We start from the raw sequence: 25726 nt of genomic DNA on the forward strand, positions 1-25726 counted from the left end.
AGTGCGCTTGACACGAGAAAACGGTTCCGATCCAGAATAAATCATGGTTGCGACCACGTAGGTAATTGACAGGTGCATGTGAATTCAAATTCTTATGAATTCTAATGGACACTAGGATTAGAAACCATCTCTTGCGAAAACAGGCAAAAGTGTTTCAAGAGCAGAAGAGACCTACGAGATTAAAAAGAGTGAAAAGTAAGCATTCCTTGTAGAAAGGCAGTCGGAAAATAATCATTTGACGAATTATCGAAAGGAAAATAGTTATATGTCTTAAAATAAAGACATCGAAGAAATTGAAGAAAATAATATCTTGCAAAATATTTATTTTTTATATTTTTACAGGGCTATGGTGCCTTCAGGCGTCGCTCCACGCTATGCCGAGCGTCGTGCGTAGAGGGGAACACGTGGTTTTACAGTGCTTGTATGACCTACAAGGCGCACCCCTCTACGCCGTCAAGTGGTACAGAGGAAAGCATGAGTTCTTCAGGTTTATGCCGAATGCTACGCCACCCGTTAAAGCATTCACTGTGCCCACAATATATGTCGACGTAAGTATGACATATACCTAGTAGTTATGCTGTGTTCTTAAGTATGACGTATGAGTGATTATGCCGGAGGTATAAGTCGTTAGTGGAAAGTCTTGTATATACAGAATCCCCGAACGTCTTACTTAAAATGTTATTTTTCAGTTGTGTGTGTACTATTATTCAAATTTATTGTACATAGTTAACGTAAATTGTTCAGAAAGTTGTATGAAATAGTCCAGGAAACATAATTAGCTCCGAAAATGTGAATAATGTAAATTATTTTTGTTATATTGGTACAACATAGTCTATCAACCCTGAGAAATCAAATAGTTAATTCGAATATGCTGTTAATTTTTTTATACGGATGCAACATTGCATCAACGTTCATATTTTATGTATGTAACATCCATTAATCAGTACAAAAATAATGTAGTTTGACTATAAATTTACGATACTATCATTTAAAAACTAGTTTTTTTCAAAAAATAATTGATATTAGTGTTAGAACACCACTAATCAAAAATATAAACCACTAAAATTAAAATGTCACCAACGTTTATGAAATGTTACATCACATCGATATAGTGTTGACAATATATACTTATTGTGCAAAATTCTATTTGGTACTATCTGAGAGAGATGTCAAAGTAGAACAGAATATAATATATTCCAGCTATATATCATTTTAATTCGAATCGAGTACAATTATTGTAGTATTTGTATTAGTTCATGTTATATAGTAAATTGTTTCAGTTAATAAGCAAATATGTTGTGATTACAGGTGAAATTTAACCATTAATGTAAGACGAATTGAGACATGAAAATGTAGTGTATACAGAAACAGTCGACAAAAGTATGCGATGTATTAGAGGTTACTAGGCTGATATATTAACAATAGACCAGACATATTATAACTCAACGAGTGTACAATTTTTGTGAAAATGCAGTCGTACAAACAGTGGTAGAAGTTTGAGTGCTAAACGACCATACAGTTACCTTAAAATAATTGACGAAATGATTAAATCAAGCACGTGAGAATGAAAAACAAGACACCGAGAAGAGTGATAAGATAAAATGAAGTAGGTACGCATAATTTATATGAACTCATTTTTATGTAAAAAGTTAGTTATTGAGGATTTATAAAAAATAATCAGACTAAACTTGTAGGACGATACAACTAGTCGATAAGATTTTCCGGAAAATTCTCACACGTCACTTTGTACGCTTTCTTATCTTGTCTGCAACTTTTACATCCTTTGCGGTTTTCTTTGCAACCAACTTTTCTTTGCTGAGAGAAAGAAAACCGAGACGCGCAAACTGACTGCATTTCCTGCTGACACTGCAGGTGCATTATATGCTTTGCATCGGACCGCAATATCCGGGGAATCCTAGCAATTCACAATTTGTTATTTTCTTAGAAGGAAAATTGAAAAAGCAAAGAGACGTGACCGGCCGCATAGCGATGTCAAAATGTCCCGAAGCGTTTTCCGCTGAAAATTTACCTTTGTAACTAGTATACCTACCTAAGCAATGTTTCAGTTCATTATATATTTTATAATTCTGTTTAAACTGTAACTTAGAAAAAAAACTAAAGTGAAATAATATCAGTATCATTAAGGTAAATTCAGTGACGTATAAAAACCTCTAGAAGCGTTTTTACTATTCTAGACAACCAACTTTCTGCTGCCATATACTTTCGTGTATTAAGTTTGTCGATCCTGAGAGTTTTAAGGCGGGCTACGGACGTTTTGTGCCTTTTGCATACTTACAAATTAAAATAAAATAATAAGTCGATTATATTTATCCAGAGATTATTCACTCAATATAATATTATGTCTAAAACATTATTATTAAAAGCTTTTTTTTTATTTTCAGTGCATTGGCTTAAAGGTATATGAAGCTTAAAAATGCCTTAAACTACCTTATCCGGCTCACTAAAACCGATCACAATTGGATCAAAACTCATTAATTATAATTTAGGAAAAAAAGCATAAAATACCCTCAGTTAATGGCTTGAGCTTTATAAAGACTAGTGGAGAGTCTTACTATTCACCTGGCTTCCCATCTACCCTCATTTTACTACCCTTGAAAAATAATAATAACGCTCAGTAATGAAATATTTGAATTTCATTATATGAAAATAATTTTTATATTTTAACAATCTGTTGGTGAAAGCTTTAGATCGATAGCGTAATTTAAATAAAATAGTTTTTTGAAAACCAGTATGGACCGTGTTCGTAGTATTGGAATACCTCGAATTGAAAAATATATACTGTATTATCGCCATATTCCCACTGATGTACTTTTATAAGTAGGTATCTAAATAAATCGTCACCAAAATACTACAAGTAGATAACTCGATTTTCACTGTTTTTGAGATAGCTATTGAATATATTTCTACATTATTTTCTTCTCTACAAAATGATATAACTAGGTAAGTCAAAAGTTAATGGGAACTGTGTTAATTTTGTGTTTGCAAATATTAGATAACATTAAAAACATAAATGCATTAAATAAATAAGATAATACCCAAATCTACAATATTTTTTCATACAATTGAATAATATTTAATTGTTTTCAATAATTGAATAAGCAAAATTTTCCATTTTTATTTTAAATTATAATTATTATTATAGTCTATATTTATGTTAATCAAGTGAAGTTTAAATTTAATTTTCCCAACAATGACTAAATAATTACAGTTATCTAGTTGCAGTAAAACCATGCTACTCTCTCTTGGAAATATATCCATTTTACTGAGTAATCAGTGATACTTATTTGAAAAGAACGAGGTTGTAAATTTGAATAAAACACGATCTCCTTCGAATTATATATTATTCAGTTTAATTTTCCAAACCGTTGGATATGTTCCGTTTGATTATTCCGGTTTCCGCGAAAACTCATTAGCTGTTACGCGCCGTTGTACTTCCGGAAAACTAGGCCTGCCTAGTAAAGTGTCAATGTTTCCCATCTTTCCACAGACATTCATTTTCTGTCGACATCTATCTACATTCAAATGCATTGTAATAATAAATATACCAAATTTGCCAAGTAAGCCTTGACTAATTCAAGTTTCTAATTGTAGATATCGACAGCTGCTTCAAGACATCTAACAATGTAATATCAAGAGACTTATTTTTTATATATATTAGTATTTTATTCGAATAGAAAACATTTTAGCGTAGTAAAAAATAGCTCGTTTTGCTAATGATACAGGTTGTTTAAAGATACATGTTTTTTAAATCAATAACAATATACTATGTATTTCAGATCTGTAGTTTTGTAATTTTTTTTGTCTCTGCTTTAACCTTCTCTTCTTATCTTCTTTCACCCTGTCACGACCCAGTATTGGGCATAGGGAAAGCACAAGTTTGCGCCACTTTCCTCGATCCATCGCCAAATCTTGCGCCTCCCGCCATTCCAGACCTGCAGCGCGTAGATCGATTTTGTAGCACCGCTACAGGATGAGAGAGGGGCGGTCACGATGACAAAACCCTTGAGACTGTGCCACAAGGGTACGAAGTGTCGTACTCTTTAGCGGTATCCGGAACACATGTACCAGCTACGTAAAACGTCTCTTGGTGATTACCTCAATCACCGACGGCTGCTGTGTCCGCTCACGAACTCGCGTGTTTATAACTGCGGTTGTACTAATGTACCCCTAAGATTTGGCTGAGACAAACGTTGAACAAACGACATTTCTCTGCTTTATAGATAATTTTTATTTTAGATTATTTTTATAGAAAAAAACACTTATAGATACAGTGACCATAATATGTTTTTATCATACAATCAAAGAAGACTAAAATTAAGCTATAATAAATTCTTATCAGGCTCATGTTGATCGGAATAGATTTTTTAACTTTAATTATATTTTAGGACTTATTTAAATATCAAGATTATTTAAAAATGTTTAAATTATGATTATTAGGTAACATTTTAATGATAATTAATATAAGTCTGCAAGACATTTTAAGTGGATATTGTATTTAAGAAGGTGACTAAAATGCAGAAACCGAACGCAAAAATGAACTAATAAAAATATGAAGGAATTTAATTGGAAATCTATATAAAAGGTCCTAGAATTACATAATATAATGGTTATGATCCTAAGTAAACGAGTTTAGTGCCATTTAAATGCGTTGTATGATTATATACAAGAAATGTCACATTTCCAGTAAAAAAACCATTTAAATACAATGTTAGTTTTCCAAAATACACCATAAAAATACATCATAAGATGTATCAATAAAATGCACTGTTTGTCTATACATATGCATAAAATCTCTCGGGCATGAAATCCGAGAGATGTAGATTCGATTCCTGCGGAGTGTCTTACTTTTTTCAAAAAGATTTTTTCTATTGGTTGTAATATATTTTCTCAGAAGTATTTTCAAAATTATGCATGCTTAATAATTAGAATGTTACATTCTTAAATCTTGTGAATTATTCGTTCAATAAAAAAAGTAATTACTTAAATATAAAAATGATTTTTAAAATCTGTAAATTAAATTAATTTTAATTAGTACTGAATACATTTTTTTGTTGCTCTTTTTTTCTAGATGTCTCTTTCCAACGGCACACAAGTGGTCCTGAGACAGTTGGAGTTTACACTGTCGGGCAACTTCAGCTGCGAAGTTTCAGCCGAATCTCCGTCCTTTTCAACAGCTGTTGTGACCACTCACATCGATGTCGTCGGTAAGCCACGCTCAATTGATTTTAAACTATCTGCCAACAAGATGCCAGCGGACATTTGGACTTCAAAAGTTTAGGAAACTGTTGAATTTTGTTCAATATATATTTTTATCTCAAAGTTACTGGCATGTCGTAAAATGTTTACTACCTACGTGATTAAAAAGTTTTATTAAATCCCTATTCCAGGCCAAGATACATCTATCCTTAAACAAATAATTACATATTGTATTAAAGCTGTTTACAATTATTATTATTGTTTTATACAAATTAACATGTTTTCCGCTGCTAATAAAAATATGTAAAAATACACCAACTGTCAAACAAGCAAAATATGTGGGTATATTTGGGGATAGTTTCTTTACTGTCTCATCGGAAGTAGCAACGCATGGTTTTTTTAAATGATGTTTTAATTAAAGCACGCAAAAACTAACGATATGTACTAATGCTTGACGAAGCTGTTTGATAATATAATATTATTTTGAGGATCTTGACCTTAATAAGAAATACAAACATGTTTGTCAGTATTGACCCTGAAGCTTATTTTTATTTTACCACATGGTCAAGTGAATTGCCTCTGTGGTGCTTCTTCTTTGGCCATATTCACCCCTTAGTTGAAGCATATGGACACCATGCGGTGCCTCCAAGAATCCCTGTCGCTCGCCAGTCTTCTTGCTTCGTTCCAGGTCAAACATCTAGCATCCCGTAGCTCCGCCGTATACACTCTATAGATAGTATTTAGTGGCCTTCCATATGAGATTGTTGCAAATCAGCGTATATATTTTTTAATCGTCTAAAAAAAGTGAAATAAACATTTATATTTAATTTGAGTTATGAAAACGTGTTTGAAAAATGTGTTTTTTTTAAACAAATATTTTGTGATCCAGCTTTTGCCTTTCGGCATCTTCAGGCACTATGTGCATTCATTAACTAATGGCAAATAGACACTGGCAAGGAATACATTTATTTATTATTTGTCTTTATTTTTTATACGAAGGTAAAACCTTATTACCTAAGTTAAAGGATGAGGTATATTTTTTTTAATATTTTAAATATTTAACGTATTTGTAAAAACTCGTAGTAAAAAACACAATAAAATACAAATTGAAAATGTAGCTGAAAGCTAAATATAAAATAATTACGTAAAATTAAATGTTACCATATTAATAGATAAATCAATTCGTTAACAATTAGTCAAATACCAATAAAATTTAGATGATTATATCTCGTACATTATAACGTGAATCAATGAACCATGAATGTTCCCAATTAGAATATATGTACATATAATATATTTAATATATATATATTACGTATATTATGTGTATATTTGACGCTGGTGAAGTCATGCAATACATCAAATAATGTAATAAACCGGAATATTGACAAAACACATGTGATGGTACCTGTGGGAAATTAATTTATCGGAGAGATAATCAGATTAGCACCGCTAATGCATGAGATGTCGCTTAAAGCCTAATACATTTATGATAATAATATATTTCTCGTAAAATGCTACTAAATTATTGTATCGTTCAAATAATATTTCAGAGAATTCTGTAATACTTAGTAAAAGGTAATATTTATTCAATATATTATTAGTCATATTAATGGTATTAAAAGCTAATTATTCTTAGTTAAAATAAAACATATTAATAATGTAACTATATGGGATGAGTAACTATAACATAATTATATTATAATAAATTATACCTTTATATAATTAGTTATCTACAGTTAATAATAATATTGTATTATTATACTGATTAGGCACATTTTGGTATATATTATTATACAACATGATGACGCGAATTAATGAATTATTAAAATTTCATTATCTTGAAAAATAAATCGAGTTCTTGAGATTCTATTTTCACTGTGTTTCTAGCCGAAGGCTAATCTTTTATTCATTAAATATTTTTTTCCTTATTTTCAATTTTTTAAGGAGATCGTGGAAGCATTTAACTACGCTTCTTTCATATTATTATATTCCCTATCACTGAGCGGTTTTCCGTTTTTAGCGTTAAGGTAAAATAATAAGCAGGTGTTTATATTTTAATGACTGCTGATAAATTTCATCATGCGTTGGTTGAATATTTATATTTTTAATTGGCCGATTGGTCTCAATCATTATAAATCATTGAAGAGTATTACATATTGCTTGCTATTTTTTATACAATTCGGATCTGTCATTATTGTAGGTTTTTTCTCGTTTCAAAATAAAACATTCACGTGCAATGAAAATTCATCTCCATAGGCCATAGTTTCGCCATCACTGGCCTAGTAGAAATCAGTTAGTGAAGGTTTCAGATCGATAGAATCATTAATAAAAATATATTTTTTGAGAATGTTGTATAATATTTAACCGATGTATGACTAGCAAACTAATTTACAAATTTTAATAAAATGGTGACCGTATATTTGTGTACTTAATTTCAAGTCACTAGATGTATGGAAAATCTATGAAAATAGAGCGTGACAGAAAAAACGTTGCAGATTTCAATTTATTTTTTATATTATTATAAATTAGAGATTATTAATGATTAAAAAGAAATTCCTGAGTAACTGGATACTTGACCATTATAAATAAAAATAATAAATTATCGATAAGAATTAAATATTCTGAGTGAAGTGTTAACACAAAAAACTGATGAAACAACCCAGCAGATCTCTATAATTATTGACGAGGTAGCTTTAAGGACCAAATAATTGCCAACGAGCAGTTCGTAAAAAAACTTTCCGGATATATCCACAATGTTCCAAGTAGAAATAGTAAATAATACGATAATTGCATCTTTATTTGTTTACTGTTATGCACTATTCTTTCGAACCGAGTCCACATTACGTGTTTTTTTTTCATCATCAACAGAGCTCCCTTCTTCTGGACCAGTAATCCATGCAGAGAGAAACGACTATGGTCCAGGTGATCTGCTGCAAGCCAATTGCTCAGTTGGACCATCACACCCTGCTGCCAATTTGACATTCTTGATCAACAATCAAGTGGTATGTAATATTTAGATAATATGATTATTGTTAAACTAATTACTTAAGTATAACTGAATATGTTTTTTAAATGATAAACTGCTTATTAACCTGATATAATTTGCAATCAAATCTATTACACTCAAAATAAGAGTGCCAAAAACTATGTCTACGTCGTTAATTGGAGACATCTGTGAAGAGATTGCTTACAGAACAAAACTCGCATGGAGTCCATTCACGAGTCTGAATAGTTTCTTCACAGTAAATTAGCATTCTGTTTAAAGCATAAATTTTTCAATAGCAAATAAGATAATAATATATTATAATCATATGACATGAAGAAAATTTTTTAAAAATCAAAATTACAGAATTAGTCATGCAAAAACATGGTACGCGGCATGAATCTCACCACACTCGAAAAGTAGCGACACTTGTTTAATAAATATGTGTTATCAGTGCTAAAAAATGCATGATGAAATAAGATATAATAGAAATACATGAATATGAAGTGGAATAAAATATGGAAATATGTAAGTTAGGCATACCGTATACACAAGTATCCAGTATATAAAGATGCCATAGGCAAAAGGTGCCAGTTGACAGAAGGTAGGACGTGGTAGGTAACTGAAAAAAAATCTAGGACGGCTTTATCTATGGGCGAGTTATAATTTTGTATAATCTTCAATATTACCCAACCCAGAATCGATCTTCCGCCAAAAAAATCAACGGCTTCATTAGTTGTCTTCTCTATCCGTAAGCTACTCAGACTTTGTCCACTGTACGTAAAATAACAAAGCCATTACATAATATGCCCAATGGTTGGAAGTATGAGTCGTTTCACATAATAAAACAGACAACGCTAATATCTCAAGAACGAAATAGCATCAAACTACATACAAAAAACTTTAGAACACCCCAAACCATTGTTTTCATGTGTTATTGGAAGATTCCCCCTGATTTGTACTCAGTATAATTATCTATGTGAATGTGAATCCTAACTTTAATATTAAAAGTTGATAGCTATTTTGGTGTTTTTACACCTGGAACTTCTATGGTCTTTAAATGTTATTTATTTAGGATATAATAGTCTAGAAGGATGCAGATAAGAGTCAATGTAATAGAAGTCAGCAACTTGGTGAAACACTGATGATCCAAACATATCCCTAGGTGAAGATATAATCGGTGGAAAATGAAATCTAGCCATCCAGTGGTCTTCAATCTAAGAGGCACTAAGTGATGTTAACTAGAATTCGTAGGAGTCATGGAATAGTCTTCTGCCGTAGTATCAGAATCAACTTAGAGAGTAATTTTGTGGATTTATCCAGGTTCAAACTTTTTACCTTATACTTTAGGCACAGCATATACACGGGTATATACAATAATTATGAATCTTTACAGAGTATTATGATGTTGTTAGCCAATTATTTAGAAATTCAGTAAATCAGTGAAGGAAAAAGAGAACATCACAAACATTTATTGCAAAAAATACAAAATATAAAGCGCCTTAAGATTCCTGAACTCTAGATAAACGTTTTATTTATGTTGCTCTATCTTCGTTTAAAGGAAACTAATATTGATGATGCCAATGGTAATTACTTACATTTTTTTAATAGATGTCTCTGGCATCCCGCTACACCCATGAGTCAGGGGATCATAAGGAGTGGAGTGAAGTTGCAGTGTCAGTTCCACTTGCGCCGTTCCACTTCCGGAATGGTCGCCTCGTACTGAGGTGTTTGGCGCAGCTTCATCCATTGTACGTGGAAAGTGCTACTGCTTCCTATTCTGCGCTGATTGATCCCAAACCAGAAAGAAGTAAGAGACAATAATATTTTACGTTTATACTAATATGCCTGAAACTAAACTATTACGATTAACTATTTTTTTATTCAACGAATAATTCACAATATTTAAGAATGTAACACTCTAATTATTAAACATACATAATTTAGTAATTAAAGTAATACCTACTTTAATTTAAAATGCAAAAGCCAATCGCCACTATTAGTTCAATTTAGAAAACGCTTCAGGGAGTATTAAGAGCTATTTATTAGTTAAAATTTGACGCAATTTAGTATGGCGCCTTTAGCATAGTGGTCTATGTGCGTGGGTGCGAAACCGGAAAGATGCAGGCTCGACGCGGTGTGTCTTACTTTTTGAAACAAGATTTTTTCTATTGGTTATAATATATTTGTAGATTGTTTTCAAAATTATGTATGTAAACTATTACAGTAGGTATACTAGTTTTTAGATCTAGTAATGACTTTGATGGCCGAGTGGTAAACGAGTCAGTTTAAAGAGACACTCAATTATTTGTATTTGGAGTCAGAATAGGTTAGGCAAATGGCTAACATCCATTTCTCGTAAAAAACGGTTAATACAAATCTCCACTCCGTGAGAGATATTTTTGGATTGCATATGATATTCTTATGATCGGATATAGTCATATTATATATGTTTATATTATATTAGGTGGGTACTCAGATATAGGTAAAAGACAAACGTTTAGTAATAAGGTAAACACGAATATAATAGGAATTGAAACAGTTTGTATATGTGCACGTGTTAAAGACGCTAGAATGTTATCATCTGCTCGTAGTTCTGTAGTACAGAAAAATACATTCGTGAAGTTGTTAGGATAACATATTTATTGCATTATAGATGAGAAATATCTGATAATATATCAGAAAATAGAATATGACCGCGACACTTGTAGTATATTATGTAAACAATTATTATGAAAAATATATACCTGACCTACTGATAAAAAGGTTATGCACCTCAGCATGAAAATGGTAAATACAGGATCTATAATATTGTGTGTACTATATTGCATAAAACATTATTTTTATGTTGTGAATATATATAATGTATATAACATTTTTTTTAAATGCGAAAATATGGGTCTAGGACGATTTGGCACCGGACAACTAGACGCCACGGAATTCGAAAATAAATAGACGTTAGGTACTTATAGGTACTTTAAAAAAATATTCAATATTATTATTTATATTTCAATGATTATATTATGATTTAATAGTTTGTGAGAATGTAAATATGCAGACGTAAACAATGATTTAATCGTGCATATGTTTAAGTTTCAACGAAAAAAGAGTTTTTTATTTTATATAAAGCCTTAGGCATGATAATTCTTAACGCGATAAAGAATACATTATGTTAAGAGTAAAATGAATTCAAACTACTAAACAGTAGATAGAAACTGATTAAAATACCTCGTCTACACGTGTCCTCAATTGTCCGGAAGCCAATCGTCCCATTCCCGAAAATATAATATATTGAATTTTTTCAATATACCTATTGTTATAAATTTGGCTATTGTCGAAAATGATTTTGAAAAACCTCAGAAAAATACATTTTAGAAAAAATAGAGTAAAACACCACCAATAGTGTATAATATATTATTATAACTAATTCACACACGTGACTTATGTATGGACCAATAGCTCAAAGGAAAAGAGTGACTCACCTGGGCAGTGAAATATCCTACCTGGTTCATCTTTTTGAAGTATATCAAATCTATAAGTATAATATTATAAATAACATGAATATAAAAATCTATTATAAAATTTTGGTAATATTCCTATTTAGAATTAATTAAAAAAAAATGTTGTCTCGCAGTTACTTCTGGCGCAGTGACGGCGGGGACTCTCCTGGGAAATATTTACATTCTTACTATCCTGGCAGTAGTTTATTTAATTATGATGGCTTATGAATATGATGATATAAGTTTTGATTACACTGAATATGAAACAAAAGAGTTAAGTAAGGATCTGCGATCTACACTCATTGGTTAAAAAGTGCACAATTATACATAACTTTCACAGTAACAAAATATTATCCAATAAAAATAAAACAACTCACAAACTTAAGTAATTTCATTGTACGAAAATATTCCTATGTAAGTATATTATTTAAATCGGATATCTATATGCGTTTTTTCTGAAGCGAAAAACAGAATGCTAAATCAATTTTTCGATAGATGTCTTTTATTGCATGAAAAACAATATAAGCAGTTAATAAATTATATAAAGCAAATGTTTTGTTTATTTAATAGTTTTTTTCAATATCATGAGTAAATATTTTAGTTGTTGAATTCCTTAAGGCTACATGCAGACACGATTGCTAATCGAAGATTTATATGATTCAAATTCTCATAAGTTTTGAATCAGACGTTAATACACACGGCGTTGCTGTGTGGAGCACCTGCGACTCGCTACGCCGATCGTTGAGTCCATCTCTGAGTTTTAATCTTCCCACAGACACGTATTTATAGCGTATAAATAATAATTATAGTTGTGACGCTAGCGGTGAACAGAAGGGGTGAAACTATAATTAGTGGTCGTGTGGGAAATGTACCTGAAACTGCCTGTCAATATTTTTTATCGTGCAGATAATTGATTTTTGAGATTCATTGTAGATAATGTTTGTTCAAATAAATAGCGTACAGGTTAATAAAAATAGTAATTCTTCATTTCTCTTCTAAACTTTCATGTGAATTTTTCTTAGTTTTTCTTAGTGAATTATATCATTTGAAATTTAAGTTTTTTCAGTTTAATATACAATAAATAAACATTTTTTTTTAAATATTTTGTCTCTATAGAAAAGCCATAATTTTACCAGGCTGAATTATAAGTTTAATGTTTGAACCGTTTACTAAATTATTATTGACTATTAATTTAATATAAACAATAATTGCTATGAGTTATTTTTGTTCTTACGTAGTGAAAGGTGATATTTATTGTAAAATTATTATAATTAGGATTTAACATATTTTTCTATGAAATGTTATTAGACTCAAAGTCACTAAATTTTAGTAATTATTATTAACATGTAATATTCATTTTAATCACATATCATGTATTGTTTTATAAAAAATAAAAACGAATATAATGATAATACAATAATAATAATATTATGTATCGTCTACAGAGTCAGGATGTAAGATTGTAATTTATTGCACATATTATTATTTATTAAATAAATTTATTTATAAAAGTGAATAAATAAAATATTGTGTGTATCTATTTTATTTTTAAACTGTCCTTTCATTTATTATTTTTATAATAATAAAAGGTGTATTTTCAAAGTGAACTTATTCCACTACTTGACGAAAATTAGTTATGGATGTCACAATTAAAAGGATAAAACAAGTATTTTTTGTATAGAAGAACCTAATAGCATTCAATCCAGTATAAAAATCAACTTCTACTAACTGTAACTAATCGGTGTTAGTTACAAAACTAACTTATTCCAATATAAAAAACACAAGTTTACATCAACACCGCAAATAGTTTTTTGGCGTTTGCCAATTTTTTTTAAGTGGAACAAGTTCAAAATATACTTCTCATATATATCGGTGGCCTAATTAATGAAAACAACTTATAAACTACAACTACAATATAGGTATAATAATAGCTATAATATAGGTAGGTACCTAATATAATAACACAGTGACGTTTGAAAATTTTGTATAAATATTTAGAAGTGAGATGGAATAGGGATCCGGAGGGTAGGTTGACTCCAATGAATAAATCAGAATTTGGTGCGTGAAAGAAATTAACCCTGGTTTTATTATCAAATAAATATTGATTTCATTATTACAGATAAGTTTACAGATTATAATTTAGATGTGTGAAATCACGAGTATGCGTTCTGATGAATTGCGAGATCGATCGGGCAAAGCGGAACAATAACCTTGCGGTTAAATCTTTGATAACTGAATGACCATGTTGCTTTCTTCTACCCAGTGTTTTATATTGATTCGATACAATACAAAATGCTGCTATCAACTAGGTACTTGAATATTTTTGATAATCATGCTTATGAGTTTTATTGTGCAATGCATGATTTGTTTGTTCATAAATTATAAACAATTGATTTTAATTTGAACAATTATGCAGTTTTAATAATTGCGTAAGATTGATTTCATACAAACAACTTTTGTGCATATCACATAGCATTATTTCTTAATTTGCAATATTATTGATTACTGAATTATTTTGTTAAATTAGCTTTCTGTTGAAATTTGATTGACTCACATAAATCACTTGTTTTGGAATTTTAACAATATCATGTTGCAAGATAGATTGTAGTTATAGATTAATGGTTTCCTGCGAAGTCATGCTGGATGGTAGGGTATTGACCCTACAAATATACACATAGACTTTTGAGCATAAGTAATGGATTTTTATATTTATCCTAGCAGAGTTATTCATTGCTCAATATTATTTTCAGTCTATATTATGACAATAATTCACAAACTCTCATACTAATTAAAATCATAATTCATCCAAAAAAGGATATTTTGATTTGTATAAATATTTTATTTATTTGATTTAAGTTTTGTATTATGAGTTTTCCGTTTGAGTCGTTTTTTGTGACCCGTTTTCACTTTTCGGCATCATTAGGTACCATGCACATCCACTGTCTTCGTTGTCTGTATGAATTTACCTTAGGTGGGTGTGCATAGTGCCCGTAACCAGGGTCTAGAAATGTTTAAATTACAATAATATGACAACATTTAAATTTAAATTCCATCAAGCACCAATAGGTATCAATAACTAAATAAACTTTTTTGTAGTTTCCATCGAGAGTATCTATAATATTACAAATATAATGGAATGTTCTTAGTCAACATAATTTAATTTACGATATGGACCAGTTTTGTCTGCTACATCTGCTGTTTAAGAGCGTACATAAATGAAACGGAAAATAATTTTCAACTGTATGTAGAACGAAATTACGGCCGTATTGTCATTCGGAGAGTGATAGTCGAGGCGTCTGCACGTCGATTTGTTTTGTCATGGCGTCGGATGAAAATATTCTTAAATCGTGTAAAGATTACTAAAAAACTTTACGTATGTACTTAAAAAAGAAAACATGTCAATGAATATACTATTATTATTATGAATATAATATTAAACATAACATAAAAAGGACGCTTGTTGAACTTTTATGAAAAAATATATTTCGTTTGGCTTCCGTCATTTGCACCCGCGTCCCGCATTCCGCGCATCGTCTAGTCACAATCTTTTTAGACCATGCCTCAGCTGAGGTATAGCCTTAATCTTATAATGGGTAAGTATAAGTCAATCCTCGGACCAACTGAGTTGAGCTGAATTTTGTAAATATATTTCTCATAGCCGCCACGTAGATAGACGACTAAGGCTAGACCCACACTAGACGGAAGTTCCGTCGCTGAAATTACGTAGCGGTAAATCCGTTACTAAACATTGCAGCCACATTTAATATTCCGTGGCAGATTATCAGTCGACTGCCAACGCGCAAGAGAAATACTAAATAAGAGTTTTAATACTCACGTGCCCCTCCTATTTTTATTATATTTTTTTCGCTGCTTAGGGGGGGACATGCTCAGCGTAGGTCAAAATGGAACTTTTGTTCTATTTTCAAAGCATGATCCTGGACATACCTTAAACGTTGTAGATAATCTATTTATATAATTTTAAAGCCTTATTATCCGTTATATTTATTTTAAACATTTTATGACTGCATAAAGTATTTTTATTACATAAAATAGTATTCTTTTAAACCTCTCGCTCTAATGTTTTAGAATATAGTCATATTTCAATACACAAATATGCAGTGGTGTTAAGATTTTTTACATTTATTAATTTTTAAACGCATTTATAAAACCATCAGTATATTTTATATCGACATTATTATTATTTATTATTAACGTTAACATAAACGTTAACATTAACATTGACGTTAACATTATTAACGTAACATTATATCGATACTTCTTGAAAACATCTAAATCATCATAGTAGTCATAATATTTAGATTTTCAAAATGTAAAAATGTTGCCGACCCCTGAACCAGTGGCATGCGGTAACTTTTACTTGTTTAAATGGAGTAACATTTGATATAATATTATATTATGAATATTATTTTCTATTTAGTAGTTTGTACCTAATTAAATCTTGGCGGATGGTCAATGCAGTAGAATGGACTAAGTTATTACATATTGCTAGCTTCACTATATACACTTGTGTTATTAATGTAAGAAGAGAAGTAAAATTTAATAAAATATAGGTACCTACTATTATAATAAACGATAAATATCTTCAGAGTACATAATATTTCGATTGTTTCTGGTAATGCTCCACACTCTCAGCATCTATGAACAGCACGTCACTGTGAAATAAGTACTACGAGTATATAGGTAATAATTATTGCTACTGCGATATCAATGCAGAGGTCAAGCCGTGTTATCATAATATCAATATTTTTATAACACTGTTTTTATTGTGATAATAATAATAATAATATAAACATATTTTAATAACACCAAACTGACAATATTATTATAAGGTATACTTTTTATAAAGTTATCAAATTAATTTAACATATTTTTTACCGAGTTTGTTATTATTCCTATTAAACATAAGAAAAGTCAACATAATTAAATAATAGATTTATGGGATTTTCTTTAAAATAAATATTTTTTTTGTATTAAGACTATATTTAAATTTATTTATTCTTCAGTCAAAAAAGTGACATTAAGATGAATTTAACAGAGAAATTGAGTACCTGAGTATAAACAATCTTCATTCAATCTAAAAGATATGATTATAGGTATTCTACAATATATTGTACATGGTCACCACGCAAATGCCTGAAGTTAGTATATTTTGCTTGATTTCAAATTAATTTATCTTTATTACAAATATAATATTTATTTAATTTTTGTAATTGATAGTTATTGTCTTTATAGATTTCACTCGCAACATTTCTTTACTGTTATTTGGAATATAATAATATTATATAATGTTGAATGTTTAAGCAATCAACATTACATGTCACATTTAAAAGGCTCTATTTTGACACTTTATGGTAGGTATATAACAACACGATCTGGCTATCATCTTTATAATATTCAATAAATTATTAAGAAAATTTTTTTCTACATCCATTAACTGAAAATCTTGAATTTTTTTATGATTTTCGTAGATATTCCATGTATCTATATAAATACTCGTGTATCCTATCGAGTAGCGCACCGTGGTATGGAATATTGCATGTTAAACATAACGCGGAAAGATCCCAAAAGAAACAAATTGATAAGTAAGCAGGCAAGAGTATCTACACGACGTGATAGAGTTAAATAAGCAGATAAATTAATGACAATGGGCTGGGCAACCGCTAGATAAATGCCGTCATACAGTGGTACCTAAAGGGCACTAAACGTCTACACTGCAGGAGTGGCCAACCTTTTGTATAACATGCGCGATGTTTTCTCACAAACGGGTTCAGATGCGCCATAGAACTCAAGCACCTTTTCTATCTTCTTACGTTCACGGTTGGGGTTGGAAAATAGAGATAGGGGTCGGATCTGCTTTGCTTAGGGGAGAAAAAAGAATAACTCAATCACGCAATTAAATTAATTAATTTATGCCAATTCAAAAAAACACGTTTATTGGAGCACCAATCTACAATAGTCAGAAATGATCTCTTGTACGAGAGGGTGATCGCTGTCGTGGACCCCGCTGATGGTACTACAGCTGACGAAAAGTCTCGTTTGGTGAAGATAACCCTGGACCACAGTTGTAAGATGTGATGGGAAAGAGAAAGAGCTCTGAGCGGGATGGTTTTTGAGCGTTTGGATTTCGTTAGTCTTTCAAAATTTGGTGTTAAATTTGTTACTGAGAGCAGTAGAGAATTCTTCAAATTTGAATAAATTATTCGCGACCTTGTTTTGTTTTTAATCAATTTCATGGATCACATCCTACAATTATTGTAAACTGTCAAAAAATGGGACAAACTAATGAGTAAGAAGGCTGTTTGACTTAAACTGAGAGCACTCAGGTGTTGAAAATATGTAGATGGATTCAGTTATGGCACCTATTTCAAGAGAATAAGTAGGCGCAAAGATGCTATGCGCCACTTGTAATCATCCAATGCGCCACGGTTTGGCCACCACTGGCTACAGGGAAGCTCTTAATCCGATAGATAGACAAACATTTAAAGTTCGATGGATGTTGGTACGTGGAAAGCGAAGAACTAGGGACCAAGAGAAGTGGAGGGAGCTAGACGAGGTGAATCAACCCTGGCTGATGATGATGATAATATAAGTACTATGAATGGGATTATCAATAATATTTATGTAACTGGTTACAATTCTGAATATGTTTAAAAATTCCACTTACGGAAGTGTGATATTATTATATGGGTCACGAAGTGTTAAGAAATTATGAATTATTATAATATTATTAGATATTGTATTGTGAAATGAGTGCCTAACCCAGTGGTCGGCAAACTCATGAGTCAACAGAGCCAAATATCAATAGTACAACGATTGAGATTTCTTTTGAGAGCCAAATTTCTTAAACTTACTATATAGGTAGGTACACTGTTGACGGGATATCATTCTTAATAATGATCTTATTTATTGATAAAAATAAATTGTAAGTAAGGTAACCATAAAATTATTATTATTATCATTACAATGACTGACAATGACCTTGCATCTCCTTGAAAAGTTTGGATAAGTCAGGTTTGTATGCTGTTGTTTTTAATTTTAGGCACGATTCCAGGTTCTCGTCGATAATACGACTTCTCAATTTACTCTTGATAAGGTTTATGCTTGAAAAAGATTGTTCGCATAAATATATAGAACCGGAAAGAGAAAGAACAGCAAACGCTAGTTTTTTCAACTGATCACGTGAGTCAAGAATACTATTCCAGGTGTTAAAAATCATCATGCCTTCCTTCTCCAGGTCTTTCAAAGCATACTTGTGCTGTGAATCATGTTAATATTTGTTTTTCTCCAATATGTCCATATCAGTACAGAGACGTTCAAATTTAGAGCCTGCTCCATAATTTTTTTTTTTTTTTTAAATCCAACAATTGCATTACAAAGTCTTCAATGTCAACATTAAAGCAGAAAAAAATAATTCTGTTACCGTAGCATTTATTTAAAGGTTTTTTTTAACAAAGGCTAACGTCGCTTTGCTGTTTCTGAATTCCTGAAACCTATTGAGAAGAGCTTATATTTTAAATTGTTGTTTTGAAATAGCAAATGTCAATATCAGAATTATGTTCTTGCCGATGTTTCAGCAGGCTTAGAAAGTGAATCGAAGATTCTCTTTCAAAATTTTGAGCAAGAAGGGATAATTTGTTTTTGAATGAAATAACTTCTTCTAACATCGAAAAATTGTATTTCCTTCCTCCTGCAGTTTACAATTAAGCTGATTTAGATGAGACGTAATGTCTACTATGAAATATTTTTTTTTGGATCAACTGATCGTCCGCTATTTCTGGATAGTGATCACCCTTCTATTCTTTAATTTCTGTGAATAAAGAAGCGTAACGTTTTAAAACGTTTCCTCTTGATAACCAATGTACCTTGTTATGCAGCAGAAGATCTGCATACTCACTCTCCATTTCAACATTTTTTTTTAAATTGTTGATGATTAAGAGCTTTAGCTATATAATGGAGTTGATAATCTTAATCACAGATTCCATAACTTTGTAAATTTCTTTTGGAAATATCTCCGCATTAAGCGCTTCTTAACGAATGATGAAATGGTAAGCAGGTATTTCGTGATTAATAGTAACAAACCCTTTTCTTACGCCGGTCATACTTTTCGCCCTGTCTGTTGAAATTGACACAATTTATCGAGTGGAATATGATGTTTTTCTATCCACTCAATTACAGCATTTGCAATATCCTCTCCACGTGTTTGACCTTTAAGTGGCAATAATCCAAAAAAATATTCTTTAGGATATATATATATGAAATAAATAGTACAAATATGTGCTGTATCATTTATGTCACGAAACTCGTCAACTGTTATTGATAAAGCTGAAACCAATTTAAGATTTTCGACTAGCTGGTTGGTTATATTCGAAGACATTTTGACTGTTCTATCTTTCACTGTTTTACGCCTTACGTGGTCATTTGTAGCAGAGCCACACTCAAGGGGCCAAAGAGCCACATGTGGCTTGCAAGCCGTGGTTTGCCGACCACTGACCTAACCTATTACATCACCAAAGTAATAATATATTGGTCTATTTTGTGTACATCTTATCAAGTTTAAAATAAAACCGATATTTTAGATGGTTTTTTGACCACGCTTATTAAAATAATGAAAAAAATCAGTGTAATCAAGAGAGCAGAATAGTGTGTTTCTTTAGTGGAGCACTCTAAAATATAATTTATTGTTTATATTAAAACTACTCAAATTGATTTATTTTAAAAAGTAAATAAACGTGACTTTAAGATGAATTTAATTACGATATCAGGACTTATAATGTTTCTAAGTCTAATCGGAAATGCAGGTATGATGTTGTTATATTTTGTTCCATGAATTCATATTTCACGCGGCAATACATACCAGAGTGGAGCTCTACAAGTGCTTTAATTGACTTGTATCCCTTAACAGTCCTCTCCAGTTTTGATGTTACATACTTCTTTAGATTCTTCTTTACATACTGTCCAACAAGAAGATGTAGGCACAAGCCGGAAGGCGCTATCGTCGACTAAATAGGTGGAGCTTGTTAGTTTACAGTTATAACACGTAGCCAAGAAAATCTTGTCCAACAGTAATCATTTCACCTTATTATTGGCCTTTCTATAAATTATTTTTTATTTTACTATTCCCTTGCTTTTTTGTACAAAGAGGTTTAGAGAATTAATTGCATTGAGTCTTGAGTTTTTAGATAAAGTTGTCAGTTAATTACACTCCTCCATTTATGTCTTTAATTTCTTTATAGCCAGAATCAATTTGTGTAGTGCTCTTGTGTTATTTAGTATTTCGTGAGGTTTTGGAAGTAAATTTCGTACCTAATTATATTGTCTACACAAAGTTCTGATAGCTCGTCACTCTTTTCTAGTATTGGGCACTCGTTGATGACATTCCACACAGTTTAATATGTGTAGCTGTACATGGATAGCAGTAATCATCTCTCAATTAAAATATTTTTACATAAGCTCTCAGTGCTTCGTGGCCTGTTAGTATTTTTGTGAGTTTTTGTGGCGTTTTTATGTTCCCAGAAAGAGTCATCCTTCTTGCAGTTTGCTTCCGCTAGGATACCCACCTGCGCCTTTATCCCATGGTATTGTTATTATATCGGTCACTTTAGGAAATTGAAACTCAACTCAATAATCCTGTCACGATACATTCCACTCGCGGTGGGTGCAATGGAATGAAGTATCTGGTCGGGATTTTTTTTGGGGTCGTCTGACATTCTCTCAATGTGACCAGCGCATCGCATTTTTTGCTGCTTATAAAAGTTAGGTCCCAATATTTTGGTGAATGCTAGTCATATGAAATATTTATTTTTATTTTTTAGATTTACGCATAAAGAATAGACGATTTCATCGTTAAAAGAACAATGGCTCTTAGCTGGCTCAGTGAAAACGTGAGTTCAATAAAATTAATACTTGGTTTTATACTCGATCCAACCTTTTTTATTACCAGATTATTTCGGTTACATGTAACTTGTACGTATGCAGTTCACCATGGGACACTTTTATTCGTGCATCGCAGTACGTGAAACATGAGTTCGTATAACATTTTATCAAATGACGAGTTCTTCGTTGAACATTTCACCGTGGAATACATTTGTACGTATCTAACAAAATGTGGCGATAGTTTTCAAATAGTACTGTTTCAATTAGATTAACCTTAACCTAACATAACCTAGTAAAGACATCTCATAAAATTCGCCATATGTTGTAGCATACGTACAAATATACTCCACGATGAAATGTTCAACGAAGAGCTCGTCATTTGTCATCATGTTACACGAACTCATGTTTCACGTACTGCAGTGCACGAATAAGTGTCCTGCGGTGAACTGTTTACGTACAAATTTCCGGATACGGATTATTTCAATATGAAAAAAAAATGTTCACACTAATATATTTTTAATTAAAATAGCTTTAAAATGGAAACATTTTATGTAGATACTGAATTGTATTTTAGATTAGCAATAGTCCGCTACGTCCTCTACGTGAAATATAAATAGTGAAATACATAATGAAGTAGAAGACTAGTTAAACTTGATTTTTTTTTAAATCAATGAGATACACAGCGGTTGAATCAAGGCGTATGCTTTTTCACATGTCTTTTATCTCATCACTGCTACAAATGCGGTTGGACATGTTTACATAGGCCCGTTTCATACGGGACACCGGTGTCGCGCTTGATATAATATGGGAGGCCTTTGTATTCGAATTAAGGGGCCATTTTATTATGTTTATGAACGCCCTGGAGCTAATGAGAAACGCATAATTTCGCGTTATAAATTAGAACATAAAACTGGCTGCGTTAATAAAAACAAGTGTATCGGCGGCTTGAGAATGTAGCGGCCGACGAAAAAGTGTACCGGACACGTGTTGACTCATTAGCTCTGAGGCCGACAAAGCGCGACAGCGGTGTCCCGTCTGAAACGGGCCTTACTCTTTACAAAATATTGCAAATAGGTTATTCGACAACGTTTGGACGTAGGCGTGCGCCTATCACGGTAATTTAGTGAATTTTCCAACTTATTATTTAAAAAACACGCGCTTTTTACCCGCGGGCCAACTCATCACTCTATCGCTGCCTTTTTACCACTTTTTAGAGTTTTTTTTATTAAGGCTATACCTCAGATCAGGCACGGTCTTAAAAGATCGTGACTAGGCGATTCGCGGATTGTGTAAATGACGCGTGACGAACGAAATATAATTTGTCATAAAAATTAAACATGCGTCCATTTAATGTTCTGTTTATTTTTCTGTTAGTAACAGTAATAATATATTCGTTGACATGTTTTCTTTTTCAAGTAAATGGGTAACGTTTTTTAGTCATATTTACACGATTTAAGAATTAATACTCCCGTCGCCTTTCCCATTGATAGAAGGGTAAGACAAGGCGACCCTCTGTCTCCGGAACTATTTATTGCCATCCTAGAATCAATATTGAGGAAACTGGACTGGAAAAAATATGGAATAAATATCGATGGAAAATACCTTGGTCACCTCCGTTTTTCCGATGATCTGGCTCTGTTGTCAGAAACAGGCACACAACTACAACTCATGATCCATTCACTGAACGAAGTCAGCAAACAAGTCGGTTTAGAAATAAACCTATCAAAAACAATGCTAATGACGAACAGCACAGAATCAAAAATTTCAATCGACAACGATGTACTTACCTACACAGAAAATTACACCTACCTGGGGAAACAAATTTGTTTTGACAGGAAAAACAATGAGCTAGAATTAGAAAGAAGAATACAAAGTTCTTGGAATAAATACTGGAGCTTAAAGGAAATATTTAAAGGCGATATGACAGCAAAGATAAAAACTTGAGTGATTAACTCATATCTCCTACCATGCTTAACATATGCCTGTCAGACCTGGAGATACTCTAGGTAAAGAACAAAATCACCAGTTGCCAACACGGTATGGAACGTAGTATGCTAAATATCATCAAAAGACAAAAAATAAGACACACAATAAGAAATATTTCAAAAGCCACAGACGCTCTAACCCATGCTGAAAGACTTAAATGGAAATGGGCGGGTCATGTAGCGCAACTACAAGATGAGAGATGGATAAAAATAATTACTTCATGGAACGGCCCAAAAGGGAAACGCTATAGAGGAAGTCCCCATGCGAGATGGCAAGACGACATCATAAAGACAGCGGGCCCAAATTGGCTACAAATATGCAGTCCAGTGGGACTCTTTGGAGGAGGCCTTCACCTGAAGAGGGGTTTTTACAAACCAAACAAACTAATTACATATTTATACTCCCGTCGCCATCACGAAACAGATTGACGCGTTCACAGCTCGACTCTCGCTCTATGGTTGCAAGCAAGTCCAAAATTACGTCGCACCTATAATAGTTGAAAATTATTTGCCGTTTCACTGAAATATGCTCTTAATACTTCGTCAGTTTAGCTGTATTATTTCATCAATGGATGTCTTTATAGTCTGCTGGAGAATAATAGGGTGTTCATCCAAAATTTTCGAATGCGATTTTACGCCAGATATATGGGCATTTTCGCCAAAGTTTGTACATGTTTGAAATTTGGGTAATATTATTTTTTCACTCAAATTAACCATTTTTATATAGCTAGCAGATTCCTTGTTCTATTGCTGAATTGGTGATAGCAATTTTTCAGCAAAATATTGATTAATACAATATTTATATCATTTTTATTATGAAATTGGGCATAATAAGTTTCCGTTCCGTGACTACGAAACTTAGCTTTTAAAACATGAATGAAACACTTTTTATCACTTAAAAGAGCTCTATTAGATTAAAAAAACCATACACTTCAAAATAAAACTACAAATAGTCAAAAAATATTATTGAATTTTAATTCTTGGGCACATTTCGTTCCCCTCCGTTACCCTATGTCTATAATGGCAGAGCATTTTTCCTTTAGTATTTGAAAAAACCAATCAATGTTCGTTCTGCTATTTTTTTAAAGACAATAATCACTTTTACTAAATTTTATTGGAAAAATAAATAAGTTTCGTTATTTAATAATCAAATGAAAAATAGTTAACGTTCAACTTTTTTGGGGACATTTTCGGAATGGAACGAAATGGTAACGGAGTGTAATTTGTAAAGCTTAAGTTACATGTTACCATAAAAACAAATTTTTGTTTTATGAAATTTATTTGAATTTTTTGATAGACAGATAAATATTCAACGTGCGTCAAAATAACAAAACAAATCAAACTTAATCACTAAAATAGACATATTTTATAATAAATTTCACAATACTTGTAAAATAAGGTAGGTAATAATTTTGACACACTATACATTACCATAACTTTATTTGGCATTTATATTATTTGTAACTCAGATAAAAAATATTTTTAAGCAAATTAACAATATATGAAAAAAAAAATCAGCAAGGGATTCAGACGCGAGTTCCTAGCGCGGCACGGAGTATATAACTTTTACGAAAATAATTATAGTCAAACTCGGTTATTACGATCTCTGACATAGCGAGATCTCGGATGTAATAACGAAACATTTGTTGACAATTGGTTTATGATTTTCGCCATACATTTAATTTTTTCACTGTTATAACGAGCAACTTATCGGATATACCGAGCTAAAATACTGTTAATGTGTCGACCGTTTTAAAACATTTCGACCCTAAGCAATAAAATCCGATTGGACAGGATGCCGCCGGGGTCGGATTACGTTTATGACACTAGTAAAGTGTCTAAGTACCTACCTTATTGGTGTTTCACCGACAATAATAAAAAAGTATCCACGCATATGGTTGAAAAATCCAAGGTTTGTGAAGTCCGTAGGTACCTACCAGCGTTAATTACAATAAACAACTTCTTTTGTAGTTTATGAATGCCATGCTCGTTTCGGGGATTTTTACGATGGTTTCCAAATTTTTTATTTTCGGCTTTTTGTGTAATGTGACATGCTCATTTAAAAATACCTATTCTCTGATATAACAAGTAACGCTTATAACAAGCAAATTCAGTCGGTTCCATCTTCCTCGTAATAATAACCA

General features: G+C 31.7%; 1 protein-coding gene across 1 annotated transcript in view; it reads left to right on the top strand.

Moving 5' to 3' along the window:
* Positions 1-374: 374 nt before the first annotated feature.
* Positions 375-25726, top strand: part of LOC147073485 (uncharacterized) — a 47949-nt gene continuing 22597 nt past the window's right edge. The window contains exons 1-4 of the mRNA XM_085945658.1: positions 375-548; positions 5090-5225; positions 8089-8222; positions 9815-10013. Coding sequence (XP_085801784.1) covers positions 375-548; positions 5090-5225; positions 8089-8222; positions 9815-10013 — 643 coding nt within the window. The remainder of the gene's footprint in view (positions 549-5089; positions 5226-8088; positions 8223-9814; positions 10014-25726) is intronic.

This window comes from Rhyacophila brunnea, unplaced genomic scaffold, assembly GCF_057557595.1.
Source record: "Rhyacophila brunnea isolate RB1 unplaced genomic scaffold, BYU_Rbru_1.0 scaffold_18, whole genome shotgun sequence".
Lineage (NCBI taxonomy): Eukaryota > Metazoa > Arthropoda > Insecta > Trichoptera > Rhyacophilidae > Rhyacophila > Rhyacophila brunnea.